The following is a 25,892-nucleotide window of genomic DNA, read 5'->3' as shown; positions in this document are numbered from 1 at the left end:
GGACGACGGCGTATGGCGGCAGCCGGGGATGCCTGCGCTGCTCCCCTCCCCTTGCACGTCCCCAGGGAGCGGCTGCAGGTGGAGGCCACGCCGCGGGGGACGCCACCCCGCGGGGGATGCTGTGCCACGGGGACAGCCGCGCTGCAGCCGGTCCCCGCGCTGGTGAGTGGATCCGCGCGTGGCCCCCGCCCCCGCCGCCCCGCGGCGGACACGCGTGGGCGGAGCGGCGGGGCGGGGCGGCGAGCGGCGCGGCGCGGAGGGGAGCGCGCCCGCAGAGAGCCGCGCACGGCGCCCGCTCGGCAGCGCCTCCCGCCGCCGCGGCACCATGTGGCAGCCGGCCACGGAGCGGCTGCAGGTAGGCACGGGCGGGGGTCCGGCCCGGGGCGGGGGGGCCGAACCCGCGGAGCTGCCCGGGGAGGGCGGCGGGGGCGGTGGGAGCGGGGCCGGCGGAGCATCACCCCCCGGTACCGGGAGTTTGTTGCAACTTCTCCCCCCGCCTCCGCGGAGGGTGGGTGTGCTGGGGCGAGGGGGAACGGGACACGCACACAGAGTGCGGGGGGGAGGGAGGCGCTGCCCCGGCGGCGTCCCGAGTCCCAGCTGCCGCTGCCCGGCGTCTCCGGCGCTCCCGGCGGGGCTTTGGTGCCGGCGGGCGGGGGCGGCGCGGCTGCGGCTGCGGCCACCCCGGCCCCGGGAGGCGGCGCGGCTCGGTGGGGTTTCGGCGGGGCAAGCGTCGTTTAGGGGCTTCTCCCCGCGCACCCCTCAGGTGAGGGGGAGCCCCGCCGGCCCGGCCGCCGCCTGAATGCGCGGTGCGGGAGGGGTCCCCCCGCCGCGGTCGCGCGGGACCCGCGGAGCGGGGCGCGGGGCACACAAAATCCGCGGGAGCCGTTTGCCACCCCGAAATCCACCGGTCCGGATGGCTCATGGGAACTTAGGTCCCCCGCGCTGCCTCTCCGCGCCCCGCCGAGCGGCCCGCACCCTCTTGCAGCGGGTCGGGCTCTGCTAGCCCTGGCTCTGTCTTTTTTTAATGTATGCTTTTGTGCATATTTCATATTCCGGGTGAAATCTGAGACAGGCAGAGAGCAAGATGAAGTCAAATTCACTTTGTAGTCCACTGTGTCGACTTCATGTAGTTTTCCAGAGCAAGTGTCTAGTGAGAGAGAACTGGACACTTTAAATAAGAATCAATGGTCTTAGCAGATGACAAGAAAAGGTTCTTATTGCTTTTGCAATTCAAATTGAGAATTTGCTTTGATATCATCAAGCACAAAATTCAGCGGTTTGATTTGACTTGATAGTAAAGCCAAGCTGAGCAGATCGTGAGCTTTAATCTGCACCAGCCAGTAATGGGAATAATTCCTGTTCTTAAAAAGACATACTTTTCTCTACAATGAGAAACTTGATTTTTAGTGGATAGTAATGATGTGCCACATCCATAGTTGATGGATTCCAGGGTAAAAACTATGTGAGCGCATTATTATTTATTTGTTCCCCGTGTTAGCCAGAAGTTACTCTGTACTAAACACAAGCAGCAAGATCGCCTGTGTTAAGGAGTTAATGGTCTTGGGCTGGTTGTGGAGGCGGGAGTGTTCCCTGGGGGGATGCTGCTGCAGGGGAAGGACCTGAGGTGAGGCTGCACCCAACAGTTGGGGGCAAAGGAGAAGGTGAGGGAAGGGAAAGAGAAGGGGAAAGCTGAGGCTGGTAGTGTTGTGCTGGTCTGGACCGTACGGACTGGCTGTGTGCCCCCTCTGTGGAATTAGGAGGTGTTAAAATAACAAGATACTAATATCACAAATATCTGATACTGCCTACAAGAGCATGCAAGGCTAAAGAGAACCAAGTGCTTCTTATGTTTTGCAGAATAAGGTTGTGAGTGTAACCTTATTTAGCTGCCTCGTGTATCCTGCACACTGGTAGGGGTCTTGCCTTAGGGAGCGGGTGGGAAAGGCCATGTGCTGTGGGGAACCAGGGCTGCCTGGAGGGGGGATGCTCGCTGAGCCTCTCGCTTACCTGTTGCAGCACAACACAAGCCTGTAGCGAGGGGAGCCCGTACTCCTCCCTGTTGCTGGAGGGGAGTCACGAGCACCAAAGTTCTCGGCAGTGGCCACTGACTTTGTGCAGCGTACTGTTGGTTGCCTGTAGCTGGAGGCTCCAGGCATCCTGAGCCTCCCAAAATGCTGAGTGCCTGTAAATGCAGTTCTTGCCAACAGCAGTTGCTGGGGAAGTACATGAAGCGCTGTAGGTGCTCTAAAAAAACAAGCCAGAGGGAACCAAAATTGCAGAATTAAATGATGCTTTGGACTTGTACCAGCTCCTAAAATGCAGAAAAGGGGAAAGCCTTGGAAAAGTCACAAAAAGCCTGTAATAATTCTGTGTTCACACAAGAGGTTAAATAACAACACAGTGAACAGTGGACAGAATGAATGCAGCGAGTGGAAGGATGCTGGGAGTAACTAGGATGTGATCCTGTAATTGAAAGCTGGATCCTAATCCATATACACACGAGCCAGAGTTGCATGGGCAATAGACTATCTAATATCCCCAACCCCTTTGAATTTTTTTCTCCAAAATCACTTTGAAACCTGGTCATTTCAAGTAGCCTGATCTCACCTTCTGTCTCCAAGATCCACATGTTGTGCATCACCAGCCTGGCCAGAGCTGCTGGCAGTGCTGCCTGCCCCCCTCCCCGAGGAGAGCTTGTGCAAGGCAATAAACGCATGTTTTTTCCGTTCTTTCTCCCCCTCAACATCTTAATTCAGTTTCAGGTGTCCCATGGTGCTCTCTTTGTCCCGGGCTCCCTCTCTCCTGGCACTCAGCTGCTGTTAAACAAATCTTGGTGCCATCAGGTTGTTGAAGGGGGGCCCTCTGCTTGTTCCTGGCATCATAAGTGCTCACCCTGGCTGGCAAGCATGTGTTGGGAGGGCACTGGGCACGGGATTTTGGTTGTAGCAGGGGGTATTTGGTCACTGGGTAGAGTAGATGACGTCTTATGGTCTCTATTCATGTATTCCGTGATTACGGGTTATTCCAAGTTGCTACCGTAGGATATTTGGGGGATGTATAATGGCAGGTCCAGCTCTGTCTTCTATAGGTTTTCCTTCGAGCTGACGTATGGGTGCAGAAAGTGTGGAGCTGGCACAGCTTTCTTGATGTTTCAGTGTGTGAGTTGTATGTGGTGTAATTTTGACCCAGATGTGTCTTGTGTTAATATCTAGCTGTGGCGAAGTGCAGGTCTGTTGTTAGTCCATGCTGTAGCTCTGTACTAAGTAAAACGGCAGAGAAAATATTTTCATCTTTCGGAATATTTCTTTTGGCCTGGTTCAGTAAGGGAAAGTATGAACCGACTTTGGAAGTGGACGACTGTTGGTATGGGTCAGTCCTGCCCTCATTGCTAAGGCAAGCTGCATATGTTTAACTTAAATGGCAGCGAGCATCGTGGTGTGAAGACTCCTGTCATGTTCTGACAGTGTGCAATGGTCATCTATTGCTCGCGGGTCTCCTTTCCAGTCCCACGCAGTGTATGACAAGGCTGCACGTTCCTGGTCTGTGGCCGTTTGTGTAAAATCTACTTTTGTTCCAAATGTGCTCAGTCCTGTCAAGTTTCACAGTTTGTGCTGAAATTTTTGGCGTTGACTAGATGGGTACAATTCCAGTAGTGAGGTCAGCAGCAGAGCTCACGCATACGCAATAGGAATGAAGTGTCATCAGCAGCTGGTTTACAAAAATGCACTGAGCTGGGGCATGAGCTGGACTTGTCCCCACTGCTGTTGTGGCCACTTGCTGCTGAAAGCTTCATCTGCTGCCGAAATGTGTCCCCCTTCCCAGGGCTTTGGTTTCTGGCTTTGCTGGAATAAGCTGTTTTTTGGTTTGGTTTTTTTTTTTTTTGGTCACTCTGTTCTCCACTCCACTTCTCTCTGATGGAAGCTTTTCCTGTTATCTTGCTGCTTAATGAAGAACCCTCGCTGTTTCTGGAAGATACATTGAATTGAATTAAATGGATTAGAAGAATAAGCTAGAAAAATGTAAATATCCAGGTTTCTGGAATTTCCTTGACAATGTAATACAGTGAAGCCTACTTTTTCTTCTGCTGTTCTTTTCCTTTCACCTTTTGTGATTCTTTCACCTATAGCAACATTGCAGTTACGTGTATTTTCTGCAAAGTTAGTGGGACAGTCAGTTACATACATGGGAGACCGCACGGCTGGGATGTTGCAGGAGTATACCATAGGCATCAGCGAGTCTCTGGTGTGGTACTCAAGAAGATTGTGATTTTGCAGGTAATACAGGCATTGGCATTATTCACGCTTAATGTGAAAGAGATGATCTGGGACTGTGTCTTTTTCAAAGACTTTTCCCCCTCTAATATCTGTGGCGGCATTCCTGGTTTGTGTTCAGTAAAATGCAGGTGAATGTATCAAACACGCGTGTGCCTCCCTGTCTCCTCTGCTGGAGCAGCAACCAGGGGGTGCTTCAGATATTTAAGGGTTGTTCTCCCTGCTGGGAACGCTGGGGCTCCGGCCCAGGGCTTGCTGTACCTTCTGGCTATGGTTTTCATCATTGCCGTGTTTGCAGCAGACCTTATCAATGGTTATAAGCAGCACGCTCTGATTTTTGGCTTGACGTTTGTCGCAGCGGCACTGGTTGAAACGATGCCAAAAATCTTCTGAAATCTTTCTTTAAAATTATTTCCAAATGTACCCTCTGTGCCTGATTCGGGACGCAAGGGTTGGGAGCCCTCGGCAGCGCAGCTGGGATTTCAGAGCCGCCGGCCTCGGCGATGCTCCCATGAGGACTCTGAAGTGGTTTTTGAAAACAAGCAAGGTCTTCATGCAGTTTTGTGTGCCTGTCTGAGAGATGACTGCTATTTGCTTTGAAACCTAAATTTTCCTGAAAGCTTGATGCCAGACATTGTTTCTAGATAATAAATCCCAGTGGGTGCATAGTTTCCGAGGTCATGCTGTTTATAAGCCCGGTTTATAAGTTTTCCTGCTTCTCTTAACACGTGTGGGTAATAGGGATCGCCGCATCCAAATACATTTTACCCTGGAGCAGGAGACGCAGCGGTGCTGGTGCTGCCCGGCCTCGTGCTGTAGTGCTGGGCGTCCCTAAGCTGAGCCGTGCCCACGAGCCCTCCTTTTGAAGAAGCTCTCGCTTTTCTTCTGCAGGTGGTACAGTTGGTGGGCTCGCATGAGCAGGGGTCAGGTAGCGGGGAGCAGACCGGGGTGCCATGTCACGGAGCTGGCTCCCATCCTGCGTCCTGCCCCTGCCTGCAGGTCCGGGTGGGAAAACGCTGCTGTTTCAGATGCTTTTCTTGGGCACGCAGTTGCCTCTGGTGAAGCAGTCGCTTGGTTTCTGCCATCATCTGGGCCTGCCCCAAACCACTGGAGGGCAGCAAGAGAGACCTCCTTGCCACCTGCCGCCTCCCTGCTTCAAGGCTGGATATCGTTTGGTGAAGCGGCTTCATAAGGACATGCAAATGGCCAAGTGTTCACGGTAGGACTTCAGTGATTCTCTGCTCATCTGGAAATTCAGTATTCTTACCGAAACCCACAGTTTTGGGCCATTTCTGGGCAAGGATTTAATAGCGGATGGCTGCAGTGTATTCTCATATTGCTAGAATTTATTTCTTTCCTAAAATAGAGTTCCGCATCTCTTCTAATGTGCTGTGAAATACTGTGGGGGAGAGCTGCGGGTGGGCGAGATGAGACAAAGCGAAGTGGGTGATGGAGGGCAGGAAGCTTCAGGTCCTTCTTTACTGGGGCAAGTTTGATTCCCTGAACGCAGAGGCTTAATTTTGCCATCATGTAACTTGTGCAGCCCCTCTGAAGTCCATGAGAAATAAGTTTGTGTAAGGTTGCTTTACCATAGTCTTTGAGTTGCTGGTGTAATTTACCTCCACATCATTCAGATACAGCAGTAAAAACACAGTGTAGCTATTGATGGAAGTGAAAAAAGTGAAAGCAGCAGTATTGGGGGTGTTGCTGCTCACGTTCTGGCCTGCCTGCGAGCACTGCTCTCCAAGGCTTCATAAACACATCACTTGTTTTGCTGGGATTTGTTACTGTACCCTGTAACTATGCATCTTGGATCAACTGATACTTTTAGATTTTGGGATGATAGACTGATGCTAAATACATGCATATTACATGCATCCACTGCCACCTAGTATACGCATCAAACGCCTTTCCCATGTCAGGAACATTGAAACTCTTCACTAAAGAAAAGTCAGCTCTGGGCAGACTTGTGTGATGGCTTCGAGGTAATCACGGGTGCAATGATTTTATGACAAATGTTTGCATGTGTTCAGATGTAATATGGTTTTAGGTGCTATTGGTGCTTTCAAAATCGACTTCTGAGCTTTCTATTATCTGTCCAGTGTTCAGATGCATACGTATGTTAAAAAATGCAGTGTACAGTCAGTTGAAACAATAGTTTTCCAATTTTTCAAAGCATATGGAAAACCTCCTTTTTAAACCAAACACAAACCGGTTGTAAGTGTGAAGCACACAAACAGCTGTCTAGGCAGAAACCTGCAGTATAGCAGGACTGAATACTACTACTGAACTCTGGTTTCATTAAATATTAGGTCAGAAACAAAAAGTGAAAAGTATTTGAAATTTAAGCTTGAGTCACAGGGATGCAAACGTCCAGGAAGTCTTACAGGCCAGTGTTTTGGCACTATATAGCTTCAGGATATCTTTCAAGGCATCAAAGTTTTTGCCCTAGTTTGCTGCTATGACTTTACAGCAGTCAGGGATCTTTAAAACAAAGCTCTCTGATTCCAGCAAGCTCATCTGGCACCACTTAGCTTGGGCAGTCCCTTTTTTCTACGTTATTTATTCTTTGTAGAAAATGAATGGCTCTGGAAAAATGCTAATTTTGGGAAGCATTCTATGACCAAAAGAAAATCAAAATCAGTGACTGCCTTGTGGAAAGTCCCCTGGGAAATGATTTTAAGGGTTCGTTTATAGTGTACTACTAGTTTCTGTTTATGAAGCTGACAGCCTGTTTGATGACCAAGAAAAATAATAAAAAAAAAAAAAAAAGCAGTGATTTCCTTGAAGGAAGACAAACTGAAGCATTCAGTCTAAGTAGTTCAGAATTTTAACTGCCTGTTTCTTATATTCTCCTTGTCCCTGGTGGCAGCCAGCAGGACAGTCAGCAGTGGTATGTCCAGAGCATTACCGTTTCCTTCCAAGCGTGATTGTGTTCGCAGCAGACAGACCTTCAGCTAGACGATGGGAGGTGTGCTATGCTGCCGAGGCTTTGTGCTAGCATCCTCGCACATAGAGCAGTACAGTGGTGACTTCATTTGCGATTTGGCACTCTGTGTAAGCAAGATGAGAGTCTGGCCCAGAGACATGTAAATGTGTAGCTGAAAAGTCCCTTTAAGCAATGTTTAGTATTGCCTTTCCCCCCCCCCCCCCCCCCCAAAGTGCTTTCATGTATAATAATTGAACTTGCACTTCAAATAATAGCTGGAAAAGTTACAGGTGACAGTAGTGTTAGTCTTCTGGGCTATTTCTGAATAAGTGCATCAGAACTCTTTGACCAAAGATTTTAAATGTGGGTGGTTGTAAATGTGTCCCGAGAAACCTAATGTGGCTTTTCATGATTCATTTTTCCTGCTGAAAGACTGAAAATATGGAATGGCAAATAGAAATCTTTGATGCATAGAATCTTAAGGAAAAAAAACCCCATTGAGTATTGCTGGTATTTGATATTCTTTTAATGATGGCACTTCAACAAAATTATACACGGCCTCAGAATGATTAAGTTGATCTTGTTGCATTGACCCTTACCTTAGCAGTTGTAGTGATGGCTTCTGATGTGTTGGTCTTTCTGAAGGACCTCCATACATGTTTTCATTGGGAGCATTTAAATAGCAACAGCTTTTCTGACAAAAGGATTATCCGTGGTAATAATTCCAATGTTGATTTGGACATGTAAAAACTTTGCCATTCCAGCTGTTTGCCTCTGTTCTCTCGCAGGCTTCCCCTGCTCTGCTGTGCCAAGCACTTCAAGGGAGGGGATGGGAGGTCTGGAGCAGGTTGAGCACCTTTTTTGGGCTGTTTCACTCCCCTCTCACAGCTTAATGGCTGGTTGTGCTTCCAGGCAATGTTAACAGCTACATTTCTGACCTGAGTTACTACTAATAAGTTTTAATCACTGACCTATGCTGCGAGTGCAGTGCTGTTTGGTTTGGGATCTCCATGCCATAGCACCGGCACAGCTGGCGCTCTTGCGCCATACCCCTTCATGGTGTTGGGTCTGTGTCATGCCGGACAATTTTCAAACGTCTCCTCATGTGAAAACATTTTCTCCAGATATATTTGATGGGAACTGCCAAGAACACTGAGAGCAGATAGAAAGTTAATTAAGTGTCCTGAAGCTCAGATGTGTGGCCACCTCTTTCTTCCCGTGCCAGGCTCCCTCTGGGTTTGAGAGATGGTTATTCCATATGTTTTGTGTGAAGCTTTCAGAATGACCCTGGAGTAAGTTTCCAAGTAGTCAGAGCCTCCATTTAGGGCCAGACTTGTCCAGAGAGTGTTTTACCTGGTGGACTGACCTCTTCTGAAAACTTGCCCACTCATTCAGCGCCTGGAGAGAAGCAGTGATGTTCAGAGTTTGGTCCAACCGGTGGAGTAGCTGTCGTAAAGATCTTGCAGTGGGATCTGGTCCAAGCTCCACTGAGATCAGTACCAACCTTGAGCCTGACTGGATTGTAGAGCAGGGCAGCAGTCCCGCCCATCGGGCTGTTACAGGAGATCCAGAAAGTTTGTATAGTCTCATTTAAAACGAACATTTCTCCATGCTATGGAGCTTCTTCCTGAGAGTGTCTGCTGGCTGGAAGCCAGGTCAGAGGAGTTTGGGGTCTGCAGGGGACCAAGGGCATGGGACCTCTGTGGTGATGGTGGCAACATCAAATACATCGTGTGAGCCTGCAGTTTCTAGCTCTCCATTCCCTCCCTGAGCCTGGGTGTTGGGAGACAGAAGGGACGGTTGGACGCAGCGTTTCCTCTCCAAATGGCTGCAGGGGGAGGCTCTCCGGAGTGAATCTCAGCTGCTCTGTGGCTTTCCTGTAGCTGGGGACCAGCTTTCCTGCTGTCAGGATTGACCTGCGCTTTCTGAGCCGATGACGATGATACTGACCTGAAAATGGTATAGTTTCTTGGGGAGGGAAATTACCCCTCCCTCCAGTCATTCTGGTTAAAAAACCAGGCAAACAAAATTTCTGTTTTTATTCATCAAAACTGTCCAGTCCAAATCAATATGCTGAACTTGGTTTCTAGTGTTATGTTAAGAAATTTTGTCCTCAGTTTTCTAGTATTTCCCTCTGCTGGGGAGAGGAACACCATGAGAAGAGTTGTGTCATAGTGCGCTGGTTCTTCTGGCTCCAGCTTGGAGCTGGAGACCGTAAAGACAAACAGCAAAATTGTTAGAAAAAAATACGTCAGACTTCAAAAACAGAGTTTTAATCTTTTTTTCCCTGATTTGAGACTATTTATTTAACAGAACCTTTTGCCCATTTTTAGCTTTTCCATCTGGAATTTATTATTTTTTTTTTCTGGTTTTTGACCAGGAAAGTACTTTTTGGAACTTAGGCAAACACCAAGCTGCAGCTCCCCGAGCTGCCTGGGTGTTGGGGCGTAGCGTGTACCTCTGCCCTGGCTCGCTGCACTGCATGTCTGCGGAAGGCAGCAGCGAATTTCTTTCATCTTCCAGAAAATTGTCAGCTTAAGCATCAGATTAACAGGAGTAAGTCAATACTAACATTGGAGAGAGGATTTTGGCTGTGTGTTGCTTTGCAGCTGGCGATTTCAAATTGTCTGATGGGCTGAGTGATGCTTTCATGGGGTTGTTTGTGAGAGGACTGAGGAAGTATTACTTCAGGTACAGAAGCAAGCAATTTAACAGATTTCTCATATGTAGCTATTTTAAGGCAGAGGTGAACCCAAACCTAGAAGCATTTGCATGTATGTGGAGAGGATGAAGTGAGATATTTCTGTAGCTGGCTTGCTTATCCCATGGTGTCCATATTGTTTTCTGTGCTGCCAGTCCCACCATTGCTGACTGATATTAAATCAGTTTTAACGTGGGGTGGTTTTTTTGCTTTGTGGTTTGGGTTTTTTTCTTTCTTTCTTTGTTCCCTAGTCCATGGCAATTTTCTGTGCCTGACTATAAATTTGAATCAGAAAATGTAGAAGCTTGAATCTTGTCCCAGTGCTTTTAAGAAGAAGCCTGTACAGCACGGATCTGCACAGGCTTTAGTTTTCACAGCTGTGCTCTGTTGTTTGGATTAGAATCAGAAGGAAAGATATTTTGAAAATTTTACACTGGTCCTCTCGATAGTTTGGCTGAAAGGGCCTATTGAGCTTCGTACTGCGTGTTTGAGAAAATCCTGATAGTAAAGACAGCTTTGGTACCTCCTGCTAAAATTAACTGCTGGAGGGATGTGCAGTGCTGTTAAGAGAGCTGTGTGGTTAATTTTTCTGGCAACGAAGAGTGAACAGCAGTGATTCCCGAGACACCCAAAGCCCGGTGATCCTCCAGCCAAGGACAAGGCACTGGGGTTGGCCCAGGCTCTGAGCCTGCCCCCTTCGCGGGCTGGGTTGCCCCTGGGAACTGTGGATTTCTGACCCTGGCTCCCCCCAGGCTGTGCAGCATGGCCACCAGCAAAGCTGCCTGTTGGGATACGTGGTTGGGATGACGGGGCAAGCAGAGCCCTCTCTGTCGCGTGCTTTTTGGTGGAGTATCAGTGCCAAGGTCTGCAGAAGGGATGTTACTTTCTACGAGATTGGACAGTTCACTTTGATAAATGTGTGTTAAATCACTCAGATTTAAGAATGCAGTCTTATCTCCATGCGTTTGAATCTATTAACTTTTATCTTGCCATTTGAGATGGCAATATAACTTTTCAATGGTTTATAAGGAATGTTAGGAAGCATTTGTCTGTGAGTGACTGTTTTGTTTTGATCTGGTGTTTAGAGGCTCTTTTTTTCATTAAAGAGCCTGAAACTTGGTGCTAGGATGTGTAAAATTTTCAAAGGGCAATGTTTTAATCTTGTAACTTTAAAATACGGAGTTGCTATAGAAGGAAGAGTTGCACAGTTTGAAAGGCTGCAGGAGCTGAGGTGGGTCCTGCTCTTGCCTTTTCCTGCAGATCGGTGTTGCAGTATTTAGTTCTTTCTCTTTCTTGTAGCTTTGAGGTTGCATGTGAGTCCTTGTGGCTCCCCTTCACAATCCTGCAGCTTCTGGCTCGGTAATGGGATGCACGCTTCCACGGAGTTACCCCACTGCAAAGACTTGAGTTTTTGTTATCCTCAACAGTGACAGAGTTCAGATCATTTCCTTGTGGTGTCCAGTGGGACTCGAGGGGGCTGCCTGGTGTAGCAAATAGCCCCATCAGAAATACCGGGCTTGCCGCAGGATCTGTAGAGGTAAAGGGTGGCCTTTCTGTGCATCACGGCGAGCCTGGGACCAGTCTCTAAATGAACAAGATGACTGCCTTTCATAATCAAGGGTGATGAAAAGCCCTGGCACTTCAGGACAGTGCAGATATATTCACTGAAGTTCTAGTTAGTCTCTGCTTAATTGTTCCTTTCCTGAAGCCACCCTCCCACATACTTCTCACGTTTAAAATGCTGACAAGTTTTGGGCTGCGGAAGTGGTGGAGCTCATCTCCCCTAAGGAGAGTCACATTTGAAGAGATCAGATCATAAGCTGAAAGTGATAGCTGAAACAAGTTATGATAAGATCTTCACCTGGAAAGAGACATCCCAGAGCTGCAGGTTAGGGATTTCACCCCTGTGGTCGGACAAGCTCCTACTGGTTTTCTGAGCTTGGGAGAGGGCTCCAGCAGGTCAGAGCAGGGGTCCAGCTGTGCGGGGCAGCGAGGTCTGCATAGGTGTAGGTATCTGGAGATGTTTGTCAGAAAGGCAGAATCTAAAGAGGCTTTGGACTAATGTAAAATGCTTTGTAGAGATGTAGAGCTTCTGGGGGTAGGAGGAGCAGGTTGGCAGCTGGGAACCAGAGAGGTCCGTGAGTGGTCTGGGGTCAGGTGCAGCCCGGGAGCCCGGTCTGCAGAAAACTTGCACTGAAAAAGCTCACTTCTGGTTGGTTTAAATTATTTTCAAAGGGCATTTGTATTGTTTTTTCAGGTTAGGATTTTTCTCAACATCAGAAGTTATTAATGCTGCTTACATGATATTAGAAAAATAGCCACATGCAGTGGGCAGCATTGATGAGGGAAATGCCCGTACCTTGTTTGTTCTGAAGTTTACTGTGCCGGTTCTGGAAGTAACAGCCTGACCTCTGTTATGGTCTGAGGGTGTTCTTACATGGATGTGGAGCTTTCCAAGGTAAACAAAGTGAATGTGGTTTGGCATTTAAATCACTAATGTTGTATCAAACTAGAGAATTTGAGAAGCCATTAATGTCTAAAGAGTTGTCATTTTGTTCTCTTGGGGATAAACTTTGCCCCTGTCTATATAAGGGTCTTTTTTATGGTCCAAATTCAGATCTTGAGAACGTTGGTATAAATCTAAGTGCCATTGCTAATGCCAGTGGAGTTACTCTGTGTTTCTTTTGCTCTGATTGAGAAGAAACTTCATGTGTTTTTAAGAGTCCAAATCTTACCTGATTTTTTTCTTCCTTTTTTTTAAAGAGTAGAGATATGTGGCAAGATTTAATGTTTAAGAGAGCTGAACTGAATGTTTCTGTATGACTCTCTTTGGAAAGCCTGTGTTATTGAAGTCATTCTGGACTGGGCCCTAATGCTGTTTGGATAAGGGGCTGCTAGGTATCCGACAGAGGAACGTCTGTGTCACGCTGTGAGCTCGCCGCCTGCTTGCTTTGGGGTGGGGGTAAACCGCTTTACAGAATATTTATGGAAGTGTTAATAAGCTTCACAGTCGCATGGTTCCTCCCCTCTGTGAGGGGAAAAGGGAGCATGGGTCCCTCGCAGGAGGGTCGGTGCGGGTCTGTGGCAGCTGCCCTGGCAGCAGGCTCAGAGCATCGCTGGCTGTCGGCCCCAGTGCCCCGCGGTGCCCACAGCCGCCTCCCGGCACAGCGTGCAGCCTGCCGCCCGGCTTCGGAACTTCAGCAAATATTTTTGGTTTTCAGCTGAAAACCATATTTCTTATTTGTGAATCCAGTCTGTTTCTGAGGCCTTTTCTTATTTTCATATTTTCTTGTGAAAACTTCCTATGTTTGTTTCTTCAAAGGGTTTAGAATGCCCACTCTGCTTTTTATTTTTTTCAGCATTTCTCAGGAACAAGTGTTTCTTACCCAGCAGCCGTTGTTACAGAGCTGAAGTTAGAGAGCAGTCTGCCTCATCCTGGGAAAAAAACATTGTTCCCAACATTTTCTTAGTCTCGGATCCATACGTGGGACAACAGGAAAGCGTGGGCATATTCTTCCCCATTACCCCAAAATCTATCTGGTGATTTTAAAAATTTTTTAAAATTATTTTTAAACAGCTTTCTGGGAGGTTTTAAAATCTGGTCTCCTTACTGAGCTTTACAACTTGGTATAAACCTGCATAAAATCAGACTGAAACATTTGCTTTAAAATGACCTAGTCTTTACAGTGCCGTACCAGTGCCATACATGACTTCCCATATTGGTAGTAAAGTGATGTTGTGAGTTTGAGGAGTCAGATAACGAAGTTAGCCACTGTTAATCATTGCAACTGTGCTGTAGAGCCATCAATGCAGAGTGGTTATGGCTGTGTAATACAGTTTCCAGAAAAATTACAGTCTTTGTAGCATCCCAGTTAGTAGCTGTCAATAGGCAGCAGTACAGTTTTATTTAAGATAGAGTTTTATTAAAGCCCTTTTATTAGGACGCTCCGGCTAAAGGAGCGGGTAAGGGCTCCCTTTGCAATGCCAGCGGGTTCGGCTGGCCAGGCAGGGAGCAGGGCTGTAGGGACTGCTCCGGGGGACTTGGCGACTATTTTGCAATGGGAACAAACTGACACAGCACAACTTGTCCATCTGTTGGAGGTGTGGAAGAATGACTTTCAAGCATATCATCACCTCCTTAATGTAATCAGTTTTTCCACTCAGATGGACGTGATTGCAGTGCCAGCAATGCCAAGGTGACGTTGTGCACTGGATCCTCTACGCTGTGGAGTGACGTTACCCTGGTGAACAGAGGGTGTGATGCTGTCTGCACCAGAATAATACCACTTCCTTTGCCCAAGTGATTCACAATACTTGCCATCGTTGTCACACTCTTTGGCCCTTCTAATCCTTCCTGTGTACGGGCACAGACAGGGTACAGAGATGCTAAAGTCCAGATTTCTGGCAGAGCAGGGAGTTGGGCTGGCAGCGCATGCCGTCATAGAGAATTGGGCTGTAATCTTGTGCTTTGTAAAATTCTCATGTATGTGGTGGTTTGTACGGGTCCAGCCTTTGAACAAGGCTTTGGAAGAGAGTTTGGAGGCAGGCACCTGCCTGAGACTATTGTGTCATTCAGTGCCTTCAGTTGCTTGCCTGCCTTGATAGATCCGACCGGGAGCTAACGGGCTCCATAGCGAGAGTTTGTGCTGTAAACGCTACGCGGTGATTTACTGCTGGGGCTGGTTGTCCCACGTGGTGCTTTACTGCACCCTGTGTACAGATCCAAGGTTTGCTCTAGGAAATATTTAATGCTGTTCTGCTTTGTACACCTGGAGGTCAAAAGGGAATGTGGTTTTTCTAGCTAATCATCGTCTCTTGCAAACTAATTGTAAGTAAAATAAAGCAAAGAGAAAGCGTGTGAAGTCTGGCCAGCGCTTAGCAGCGTCTGAACCAACTAGTCCAACGCAGTGTTATTTCTCAGACTTGATTTTACTGAACTTCTGTGGGATTTTGAAGTTTTACCCTGTGTAGCTTAACTTAACTTTCACTGTGTCATTGTTGTTCTTTGTGTTGTGGTTTTTTTTTTTTTTCCAAGCCAGTGGGTCAATATAAAGAATTATTTTAAACAGTGGATGTGAGATGGCTTAAAAAAAATAATGGTCGTTGCTACCAGCACTTACATTATAGATACTCCACTGGAAGTTAACAGTGAAGGATCTAATGGGCAGGATGCTCACTTACAGGGGTTGTATTTACAAAGATCTGGAATATATCTCCATTCCTGGGCAGTATTTGGTGCTGGCGGGATGTGTCCTTCTCTTTTGGACCTGGCACAGGATCAGCAGAGCACTTTGGATGGCGGGGAGGCTGCCCACTTCCCTGCCGTGTGAGCGAGCATTTCCTTGTTTTTCTCTCTTGGCTGTTTCGCCCTTTCCTCTCCTCCCAGAGCAGCCAGACCTCAGATCCTGTGCATCTGTATCTCCTGTGCTGAGATACTGGATGGACACAGGCTGGGTGCTCACCTGAGGAGCTGAAGAGTTACAATGGGGAGCAAGATGATTTCAGTTTCTAATGTGCATGTTTCAATTAATATCTTGTTAACTCTGTGTTAACCCCTAACACCATGTTGTTACTAGTATAAATATTTTTTCTTGGTATGTAGCTACAGATATGTGGTAGGATTAATGCTAAATTGTTAGTACTTAGTACTCAGTTTAAGTAAAATCGATTTGTCAGACTGCTTCCTTTTGTGTTTTTTGTTTGGTTTTTTTTTTAATTGGCAAGAGTGTGCACAAACAGGGTTCAGATGGCCAGAGCCTCCAGAATCTCATTATCTTAATTGAAAAATGTCACCCTTTGACATTAATAAATGATTTAGCTAGTACATGATTTAGTCACTGGGGAGAAATGGAATCGACTGTTAGAACCATCCTTCACTTCTAGATGATAATGATAAACTATAGCCCACAGCTCTTAAGAATTAATAGCTCTGGGCTTAGGACATTATTTTTGTATATTAGAACATCTCAATTCCGTTATATTTGGTAACATTTTATTCTGGAATACCTTCACTTAGGAAAAACTGGAAGGTGCACAAAGGACATCCTCCTGTATCCTCTAATGTCAGCTTTGTACAGCCTGCAGATGTGTTGCCAGTGCTTTGCCTCTTCTTTTTTAAAAAATCAAACTGTTTTTTTCCTGTTGACCATTCTTCACTTACCAGAGGAAATAAGTTGTTTAGACAATGTGTGGGGATTAGCTCTGTATTGAACTACCACAATAAACAAGGAATTAATTCTCATCAAAATGTACACTGTGCTCTGTGCGTGGATTTTATGGAGTCTTCTGGAAAAGAAAATATTTTTCTGTCTAAAAAGCATTTCCTACCCAGTGACTAGCTGTAAAAGAAACAGCTTGAAAATATTTCCTGGCCGAAGGAAAGGATTGGTACATACTTTTCGTTTGCCATTGTGGTTAACATCACTATGTGTTTTTCTAGCACTTCCTCAGCTTTTCTCAGTTTTATGTACCTAGTGTTAATAAACGTAGGTACAGAAATAACAGTCCATCTGAGCCAACTGGTTTGATCTTTTCTTTTCTTTTTCTAACGCCGATGCTGGGATTTTGCAAAGGATAATCTGAGGATTCAGGCTTGGCTTTGCTCCTGTTTGAAATCACTGTTAAAATACTGATGACTTTGTTGCTGGATCAAGGGCCTGAGAGTTGTGCCTTGATTTTTTTCCTTTTTTTTTCTTTTTTTAAGAACTAGATCAGTGGGCAAAATATAGCATTAGTGTATTGAAGGAGATAAGTGGGTAGGTCAGTGTGCCTGCTGGAGCACCGTGCATGGGCCATGCATCACACATGGTTGTCCAAGGGCAAGCTGGAGTTTGCCATGAGACGTGTTTCAGAGCACAGCCAGTGACAGATGGGTTTTGACGACCAGCTTTTGCCTTCAGAAACAAAAGTGTAGTGTTTATTTTGGCTTCTAAACCAGGTTAGTGAACAACTGTTAGCAGTACCAGGTGACGTGCAGGTGTTGGTTTGCAGAGCTTAGAAGATGTTTTTTATGCTGTCACCAGTCAGCAGAGGAAAGTTGGGGTTGGCAAATACTGGTATTTCCAGAAAATGAGAAATCAAAAGTGGCAAACACATATGTCCTCAGGATTTCTGCTCAGCCTCCCCATTAATGCAGGGTTTTTGCTGTTGTCTTCTGGCTTTGCCAGTTGCAGTTCTCCACGGGCCAGCATAGGGGCTTTTGACACTTTGCGGGCAGTATTTCGCTGACATTGCTCCCTCTTAGCAAGCTGCCCTGCAAGCCCCCCAAGCTACCTGTAACTCAGGAGGATGAAATCATTCCAAATTGTGAGTACCCTTTTCCCTCTGACTTTTCCAGTATTACTTAGTTGTTTTCACTCCTGCCCTCTCCCGGCCACCACTCAGGAAAGCTGTGCAGTGTGTGTTTCCTAACCTGGTGCTTCCTGGGTGGCTCTGCAGCGTGGCCATTTTCTCAGGTGTCCTGACACTAAGGTTTTGGTGTCATTTTGCTGTTGTATCGTACTGCAAATGACTGCTTAACTTGTTCTCTGATTTCCTTGCTGATTCCCGGCAGAGCTGTTTGCCTTCTTTCAAATCATGTATCACTTTAGCCTGGCCCTCATAGTCTGGGATTTCTGTAGTGCCTCATTTTCTATAGACATGTGATTATGTGTGATTTTCTGCCTTAAATTGTTGTTGTTGCTTTTTTAAAGTTGGCTTTTATCTGTTACTGTTACAGACAACATCTAAAACTGTGATTCTGAGATGCTTAGTAAACCTGGAGGCAAATGAGAAGATTCCTACATTTATTCATCCCTTGCACTCTTTCAGCTGTTACAGTTGCCATACTAACAGATATGTTACAACTTTGGGAGATCAGGGGTGAATGCAAGAACTGTTGGGGATGGTGACCTCTGTGGTACCAAAAGCCAGGCTAGACAACCCCAGTGGTTCTTCGGTAGCTGCGTTCTTTGGGAAAAATAGGTTTGAAATGTTTTTGAAGGCTGGGTACAGAGTGAGAGCCATAAATAGATCCTGTAAACTTGCTCTCCTGAGTTGCAGAACATCCCTCAGTACGTCAGACCTAAAGACCGTGAGCTATTCATGCTGTATATATTCATACGTGAGTGTACAGCAGTGAAATTATCACAAAGCTTTAAATGGAAAGGCTGTGCCAATCAAAATAATAAAAAGAGGGGGCATGCCCCTTATAAATGCTGTAGTGTAATTGCTATAAAAGTGTGCACATATTTACACTAACAAAGGTCTCATTTCTGCAAAACTTCAGCCATATGCGTATTTTTACCTACTGCGAGCAGCCACCAGTGCCCACAGGCCTGTGCACTGCACGGTAAGTAAGGGTCTGATTTCATGCAGGACTGAGGCCTTGCTAAGTATTCAGTGTTTCAATGCACATGTATCTTTTCCGGAATTGAAAACATCTTTTATTCCCTGGGCTGAGCTGGCAGCCGGCACAGAAGGCAGTCTGCTTTATGTTTATCAATCCAGGGAGAAGTCCAGCTCTTGCGAGCTTATTTCTCATCTGCCAAGAGCATCAATAGAAAGTTTAACTATCTTCCACTCTCTTTTTTTTAATTACTTAAATATGGCCATTCAGGGAGGCATTTAATTATTTAAATATGGCGAGGAAGGCATTAGTGAATTAAGGGTAGAGGGTTTAACCCCGTGATTTCCAAAGCTTTGCTGGTGGCTGGCCACTGCCGGTGGTTGGATGCTGTGTGAGGATGCATGCTCTGTCCCGGGGCGTGCTGCGGGAGCATCCCCGCTGCTGCGGACCAGCCCCAGGCAGACAATCCTGTCCCCTCTATGTGGGGGATGCTGCCTGCGTGCCGGAGCCTTTTTGGGGCACCTGCAGAGTTTTACCTGTGGACCATGTTTTTTGGGGAAACCCTGATTTAAACTATTGCTCTGTGCTGCCATCTATGCAGAGTATATTTAGAGAGAATAAGCAGCCTAGTTCTGATGCATCGTTAAGCTATTTTGTTCATTTTAATTAGTCTAATTTAAGCTGTGATGTATGTGTGTAAAAATGGGCCTTGATCATTTCGGGGCTTGGCTGAAACCCTGTGATCCAGGGCTGTAAATAAACCCCTGTCAGTGAGTGAATGCTGAAGGCCTTTAGAAGGATCTTTTCAGATGATTCTTGTGCCTGTGTGTGGAGAAGTGGGGATGTAAAAGGTTTCCCTTGTAGCTGAGGAAATTTTAAAAGTGTGTAATGGTATATTTTACTAACAGAGTTTCTTAATTATTAGAGTTCTAGCAAGAAAATTTCTTGCATAAATTGTGGCAGCCCATTTCACTAACTGAACACCAGGTTTATTACTATATGAACTTTATAATTAGTTTGTAATCCATGCATAGGCATTTCATCCTGGCAGTTTTCTCGCAGAGAATAATTTGCCTTTTATTTGTTGAGAGTGGTTTTTTTGGTGAAAACAGAACTCCCATTCATGATGGGCACAGCAAATGTAGTAAAACACTATCATAGCTGGGATTTGTTGTACGCTATGGATTTATGTCAAGAATGTTAATGATTTGTTTATGAATAAGTGAGCCTGTAGTATTGTGAAACAGTGTCTGGCAGGGTTGCTGAATGGACATTTTGAGAGCAGAGAATTCTTGAACTGAATAAGCTGTAGATATTTGTATGTCTCAAACTAGTCATAAGTAGGCTTATGGATTTTAAACAGAAGTGTTTATTTAATGCATTATCATCATCTACAGCGCTCATCTGGCATATGTATGGGCCACTTGATAACAAGCAAAGAGGTTGTTAAGTATTTTTTAAGGGCAGTTAATCTCCTTCTAGTGGGCTTTAGTTTAAAAATAAGGTTTTCTTCCAGAAAGCAACACGAAGCCTTCAGCAGAGCAGTGTGATGTTTGCAGAGTCCGTGTGGATCAGGAAGGTACTCTGGGTTTGCAGTGTCTCATTTGGGTGTAGCACCTAGTTTAGCAGAGCCACCGCTTGAGTTTCCTGGTGGAATTATCACTTGGCTGCCAATATGTTGTATGGTCCCAAATACGCACCTTCCTAATGAGGGCTTGGGAAGGGTTTACCACTTTCTTCTGATCCCTCTTTTCTTGGAAGGATACCTACCGATGGGTAAGAGAGGTGGTTCATTCCCATCTTATGTGAATCCAAAGACCAATATCTCCTGTGTGTTGGGGAGTACTTGTGAGAAGTGAAACACAGTCCCTCAAAAGAATAATTTGGGGACTAGATTGAACCCCATCACAGGTAATGATTCCTTGCTTTGCCTGTTATAGTTTGCATGGTCAAGATGTGGGATCTAATCACTGGGATATCAAATCAACTCACCGACAACTGACGTCCAGCAGCACAAAGTGAGGGCTCTGTCGCTGTTTCGGACTCAAGTCTTTAATCAAACTAATGTGTGACTTTTCATGCTATGTAAACATTATAAAGTTTCAAAAAAATGATTGCAATATTTATCGTCTCTCCAACCATCCTTCCTGTAATGAGCATTATAGCTGGTTACATGGGTGCAAATGCTTAACCTGAAGAAGAGGTTGTCACTCAAGTGGGATTAATGCATTTTTAAATGTAGCTAAGCCTCTTGAAAAACTGCGGGTAGAAGATGATGTGTTTATCACTGTAGCAGGAAGCTTTGCCGTGTGACTTCATGCACCACGGGCAGCTGAGCCCAAAACTGAGGGGTTTCAGAGCTGGATTTGGGAAGTGTCAGAAGCAGTTGGTGTTGTGCATCCAGGCTGCTGTGTGGAGCGTGACTAAACTCTGCCCGATAAATTATGGCATTTCTTGAAATAGTGCTTTGTACTTTTTAATGAGCTGGGCTATCAGCTCTGCATCAGTGGATGGTTAAAATGAAGGAAGAATTGCTTTAACATTAAAACTGTGCCTGGAGGACTTCTCTGAGAAATTGCTTATGATTATTAAGTGAATATAATACGGTAAGACAACCTTGCTTCTTTGCTGTGCTTTTTTTCATACTGAGTGTGGTTTTGAAAGTTGAAACGTACAGATGGAAAGTAATGTTCAAATGGGAATGGCTTTGGAAGCCATGCAATGCTCTCTCCCTTTGAACATGGATAGGGAAGAGAGGTAAGACAATTTATTGAGATGCAACTTTTATAGAAGAATTGGATTTCCTCTAAATACAGTTTGATTGTGTGCCAAACGGAAAAGAGGCTGAAGCCAGAACACTTCATGTGCTGAACTGGAGAAGAATCTCTTCCAAATCGAATGGGCTGGGGAAAAATGAGCCTCGTGTTGCTTGTTCCTTCTGCCATGTATTCACACATACAGCTAAATAAATGGAAAGATAGCCACCCTCTGTGACAATTGATGATGATGATGATGATGAAGCAGCCGTGGCAGGCAGTCAGGCTAGCTACGATCTAACCTACTACAGGGCAGCAACACTCCGGGAGTGTTTTATGCAACCTAGGGCAGGTGGCATGAGTTGCTGTAGGTAGCTCTGCCAAGTTACCACTGAGATTTACTCCTGCATCCTGTGTGTGTTATTTCTTCAATGGTGTGTTTGTTGCTCCTGTTTCTTCCCCAGAATAATCTCATCTGAGATAGTATTTCAGCAAATAAGTAGCCCACAAGCTGCATGTTGCTCCCATTCTCCAATACAGCAGCACACATTCAGGCAAGGAGGGAAACTGTACTGGAACTGATGAACTAATTTGTTCTCTAGATAGATGCTTGTGCCCTTTTCCCACTCAGATACATACTGCACCATTAAACACTACTAAATATTGGCAGCTTCACAGTAAACTGCATTTGTGATTTGTCTACTGTATAAGCAGAAGAGGCAGTCCCAAATCTGCTTCAGGAACAGCTTTACTCTGCCGGGTTGGGAATATCAGTGATAGCCACCACAGTCTGTTAATTTTAGACTATAATGGTGATAAAACATGAAAGTGGAAGTGCTCGTGTTGTAGGGCAGGAGTTGGAACTAATCACTTTTCTACAGATGCTACAGGGAAAATAGATTATAACCACAGCCCTGTTCCATGTGGTAGTTGAAGTTGGTTCCCTTTTAATCTTTATACTAGTGGTGGAGCACTGCATGGAATATCATGGTTTTCAAATTATTTCTAACCTTTATTTCTACAAATTAATTATTTTTAAAAATCAGTGTTTAAGCAGATGCACTTGTCATATAGGTTTTTTTATTGTGCCAGTCAAAACCCACGGTCATCCTTTATGGATAACTACCACATACACTTGCCTGGCTTGAACAACAGAAAATGTTGGTAGTTTGTGTTCCTGTTTCTGCAGGGAAATGCTATAGCTCTTCAACCTCTGATTTTCTCTGTTGTGCTCATTGTGATGTGGATGACACTGAGATGCACATGATACCCAACCAGTGCTTAAAGATGGGAAAAGGCAAAACTTGGAACACTTCAATTATAGTGGTTGCTGGATTGTACCCAGGAGGGAACAGGCTTTGTTGAACGAGCAAAGGTCTCCCGCGCTCATCAGCTGCTCAAAATGGAGCAGACAGATGTTTATCTAGCCAATTTTCTTGTAAAACTGTAGAATTGGCTTGTGCAAATAGCTGTGCATGCAAAACTTGACTGATGTTATTTCAGAGGCTTTTCTAATGTCATCTGAAAATCTGTTCCAGGCAGAGAACCTGGGATCCAAAATTTAATAAAAATCAAACAAGGATACCTTCTGTTCCTAAAGCCATCTAAGACTGAAAATAGTGTAGTTGGATTAAAGGTCAGTATGTCGGAGGGGAACTACCAGTGATTAATTGACGTGGAGTTAAAGTTCCGTCTCAAGATCTGTGACTTCAGTTAACAGCTTGCCCAGACTTCCCATTTTTGAGGTTATCTGTTTCAAGCTTTGCTTCTGGACTGAAATGACATACTTTTTTTTTTTTTTTTTTTTAAAAATGAAAATATTTTAGTTGTGGTGGTCTCCCAAGTAACTTACCAACAGTACAAACATTTTTACAGACTTTCCTTTAAATAATGGTAACTCTTGGAAAGCAAGAAAACAGCCCTCTGTCGTCTAGCTCAGAATCAACCCTCAGGAAGAGAAATGTTCATTTTGAGTGTTCGGCTCTGACTGCCCTCTGACTTCCCAAGTGGAGACCTAGAGGCAAAGCCTTATTTTGTGCCCACGTGGAACATTTTCTCCTGAATGTTCTTGACTCGTGTGCAGGCAGAGAAGCTTTGCAGTGGGCAGTCTTGAGGATCTCAGCAGCTATAATGAAAACTCCGATGGAAGTGAGTGGTGATGAGGCAGAAGTCTTGCGTAGCTGTTGCATTGTTCCCTGTATGCCGTAGAGCTTCACCGATAGAAGATCTCCACTGCAGTGCCCTTCTGATGATGGTGCTCCATCAGAGTAGTTCGCCTTGATGATCCTAGCTCATGGGTTGGTGTTTACTTTAATTGCTTTCTAAAAGATCCTTACTTTCCAAAGGTAAGAATCTGCAATAAACAATATGAGCTAGACAGTTACTTTTCCTAGAAGTATTTGTAGAAGAGGTCAGGAAACTTGATGGATTCCCTTGAAAAGTCTTCTGTGGATTCTTCTTCCATTGCAGACTTGGGGCTGACCCATACAGAAGCGGCACTGGAGATTCATATTGAATCCCTGTGTGCATGCATCCATCTGCCTCATATTTGCAGTCTACCTGGTTACTACCATATCAGTACATGTTCAGAATCGGGCTTTGGTTTTTTATCTTTTTTTCTTTTGGCCAGATTACTGTCATTGACATCACTTAGTTTGACTTGGAGATTTTTTGAAATAACTGTATGGCCATTACGTATGCAAATAGCTTAAATAAGCACAGTTGAGAAGTTATCAGTAGGGCTGCAGCATGAAGAATTTAAAGTATAAAAAAAAATGAATTATAAGATTGATAACCCATGTGCTTAGTGGTCAGAATGCAAATAACAAAAGCTACAAATCTGGGCAGAGAGACATGCTATAAAAAGAATTAGCGCAAGGTTAAGCTGTAGAAGACACATTTTTGCATGGTAATCTACTGGATTTATTTTGACAATTATTTATTTGTGGTGGTGGTGGTAGTGAAAGTGGAATTTTTAGCAGTCTTGGTATAATTTTAGAGGACTGAATTTGTAAAGCTGCTCAAACATTTTGCATCACAGTGGTGTGGTTTTTTTCAGCCAAATACATGCCTTTTTTGATTAAAAGAAATATTTGTCTTGAAACTTTTTTTCCCCAGAGGAATGACTAATTGGTATTCACAAGATTCAATACTTTAATATTTTATCAGAGGCCCCTAAATTCTTTCACTCCCTTCTCTTTCAGGGTACATAATTTAGATTTCAGGTGCATTAAGTTTGATAAAAGCCACCTTGTTAACATCTCCTGTAGAATTACAGCTCTATGCATTACATCAGTAATGCTTCTAAGTTAAATTGAATGGGGCAAAGGAAGAAGACAGTGGGGAAATGCTGGGCAGGCAGTTCATTTATTTTCATTTTATTGGTTCTTTCACATCTGTTTAACTAGCTGCCTGACACAGGTACACTGGAGACCGTAAATGTTATGGGTATTCAGAATACTTCCATCATGTTGTGTTACAGGAATATATATTAGATCTGCATCTAGAGAAGCTCAGGGCTTTAACAGCCCAGGCCCTTTTCCCTGGATGTTGATGTTCTGTATTATTTCATTTCCCCTAAGCCTGAAACATGTTAAAATATTGTTTGCAATAATTGACAGGGTTTGCACCAAGAAACATTTAATAATAATAATAAAAAACACCTCTCATTTGCATTCCTGTTTCTTCTGCAACTTAATTTCTCGAAGTTGAGCCCAAACTTGCAGATTCAAAATTGATTGGCTTTTTTTCAATGTAAAATTATTTAAGTTGTAAAGTGGCTGAGAATGGATGGTGTTTGTGGTGGTCAGCAATCAATGGAGGGGGGGAAGAAAGTTGAAGCTGTACTGAGAATAAGGTTGTTCCTCTCTGTTGCCCTGCGGCATTGTTTATTCTGCAGCTGTTTTCTGTCTGGAAAACTTGCAAGTCATTGCTGTGTCGAACAAAGTTTGGAGCAGATTGGACAAAAGTGAGAGTATAATTACTGGAAAAGGAGGAAGTAGCTTTCACAACATAAAAAGGTTGACGGATGATCCTTCTACAGGCCTGAAGCCTTCCAATTCTGCTGGCCTTGCTGGAAGGGAACATTTGGATAGTTTTGAGCTCTTCTGTTTTCTTTAGTTAAACAATTTAATATTTCCATCATTCGATGCTCTTCATTTCATTGGCGATGTTGAATTAGAAGTCTGAAATAGCAATTTAGTTACTACTCTAAAAAGTAGTAATAATTCTTCATGTAGGTGCATGTAGTAGCACATGTAAAGCAGCAGTAAAGATGAGGGTAGTTCTGTTCCTTTTGAACTTCAGATTTGTTTTGCCACAGATTTCTGTGGAAGCAGGGATGTTTTTTTTCATAGCATATGGGATTCCTAAAGACTGGGATTTGGTTATGAATGAGCACATGTTTCCAGAATGGAATTACTTGAGTTTGTTTAATCAATTGTGGATTCCTCCAGAGTGACGCTGCAGTGCCTGTGTGAGGAGTTAGCTCTTTTTAATTGGTCCCATATGTACTGGCAGCGAGTATATTAACCATGCTTGGGGGGATGAGGGCGTCTGGTTGAATCTCATGGTGCATATTTTATTTCTTTTCTGGAGGGATTTGCTTTTTTTGGTGTTTTTTTTTTTTTTTCTTTGTTCTAAGAACCATAGAGATGTATATATGTGTATAATCACTAGCATTTTGAAACTTAATACTCAGCCAAGGAATTAGTTAAGCTTCTGCAAAATTATCTCAACTTTGCTGACAAATAAAAAAGAAGAAACTGAGGTTTTACAGAGAAGCTGGAGTTTCTGAGTATCTCTGGGTTTGAGCGCTTAAATTGTGAGAACTCGGAAGCTTAATCTCCCTTCTCGTCAAGTGCTAAGGACTTGTCCTTTGAAAATCAGAAAAATGGAAACATCAGAAAAG

At 44.8% G+C, this 25,892-nt stretch overlaps 1 protein-coding gene across 2 annotated transcripts in view; it reads left to right on the top strand.

Moving 5' to 3' along the window:
* Positions 1-304: 304 nt before the first annotated feature.
* PID1 (phosphotyrosine interaction domain containing 1) overlaps positions 305-25,892 on the top strand; it is a 91,155-nt gene continuing 65,567 nt past the window's right edge. For both annotated transcript variants that reach the window (XM_050902413.1, XM_050902411.1), the window contains exon 1: positions 305-355. In XM_050902413.1, the coding sequence (XP_050758370.1) occupies positions 326-355 (30 nt within the window). In that variant the 5' untranslated portion in view covers positions 305-325. The remainder of the gene's footprint in view (positions 356-25,892) is intronic.

This window comes from Gymnogyps californianus, chromosome 10 (assembly GCF_018139145.2).
Source record: "Gymnogyps californianus isolate 813 chromosome 10, ASM1813914v2, whole genome shotgun sequence".
NCBI lineage: Eukaryota > Metazoa > Chordata > Aves > Accipitriformes > Cathartidae > Gymnogyps > Gymnogyps californianus.
The sequence above is the reverse complement of the archived record's forward strand: the minus strand, read 5'-3'. Positions and strand labels throughout refer to the sequence as shown.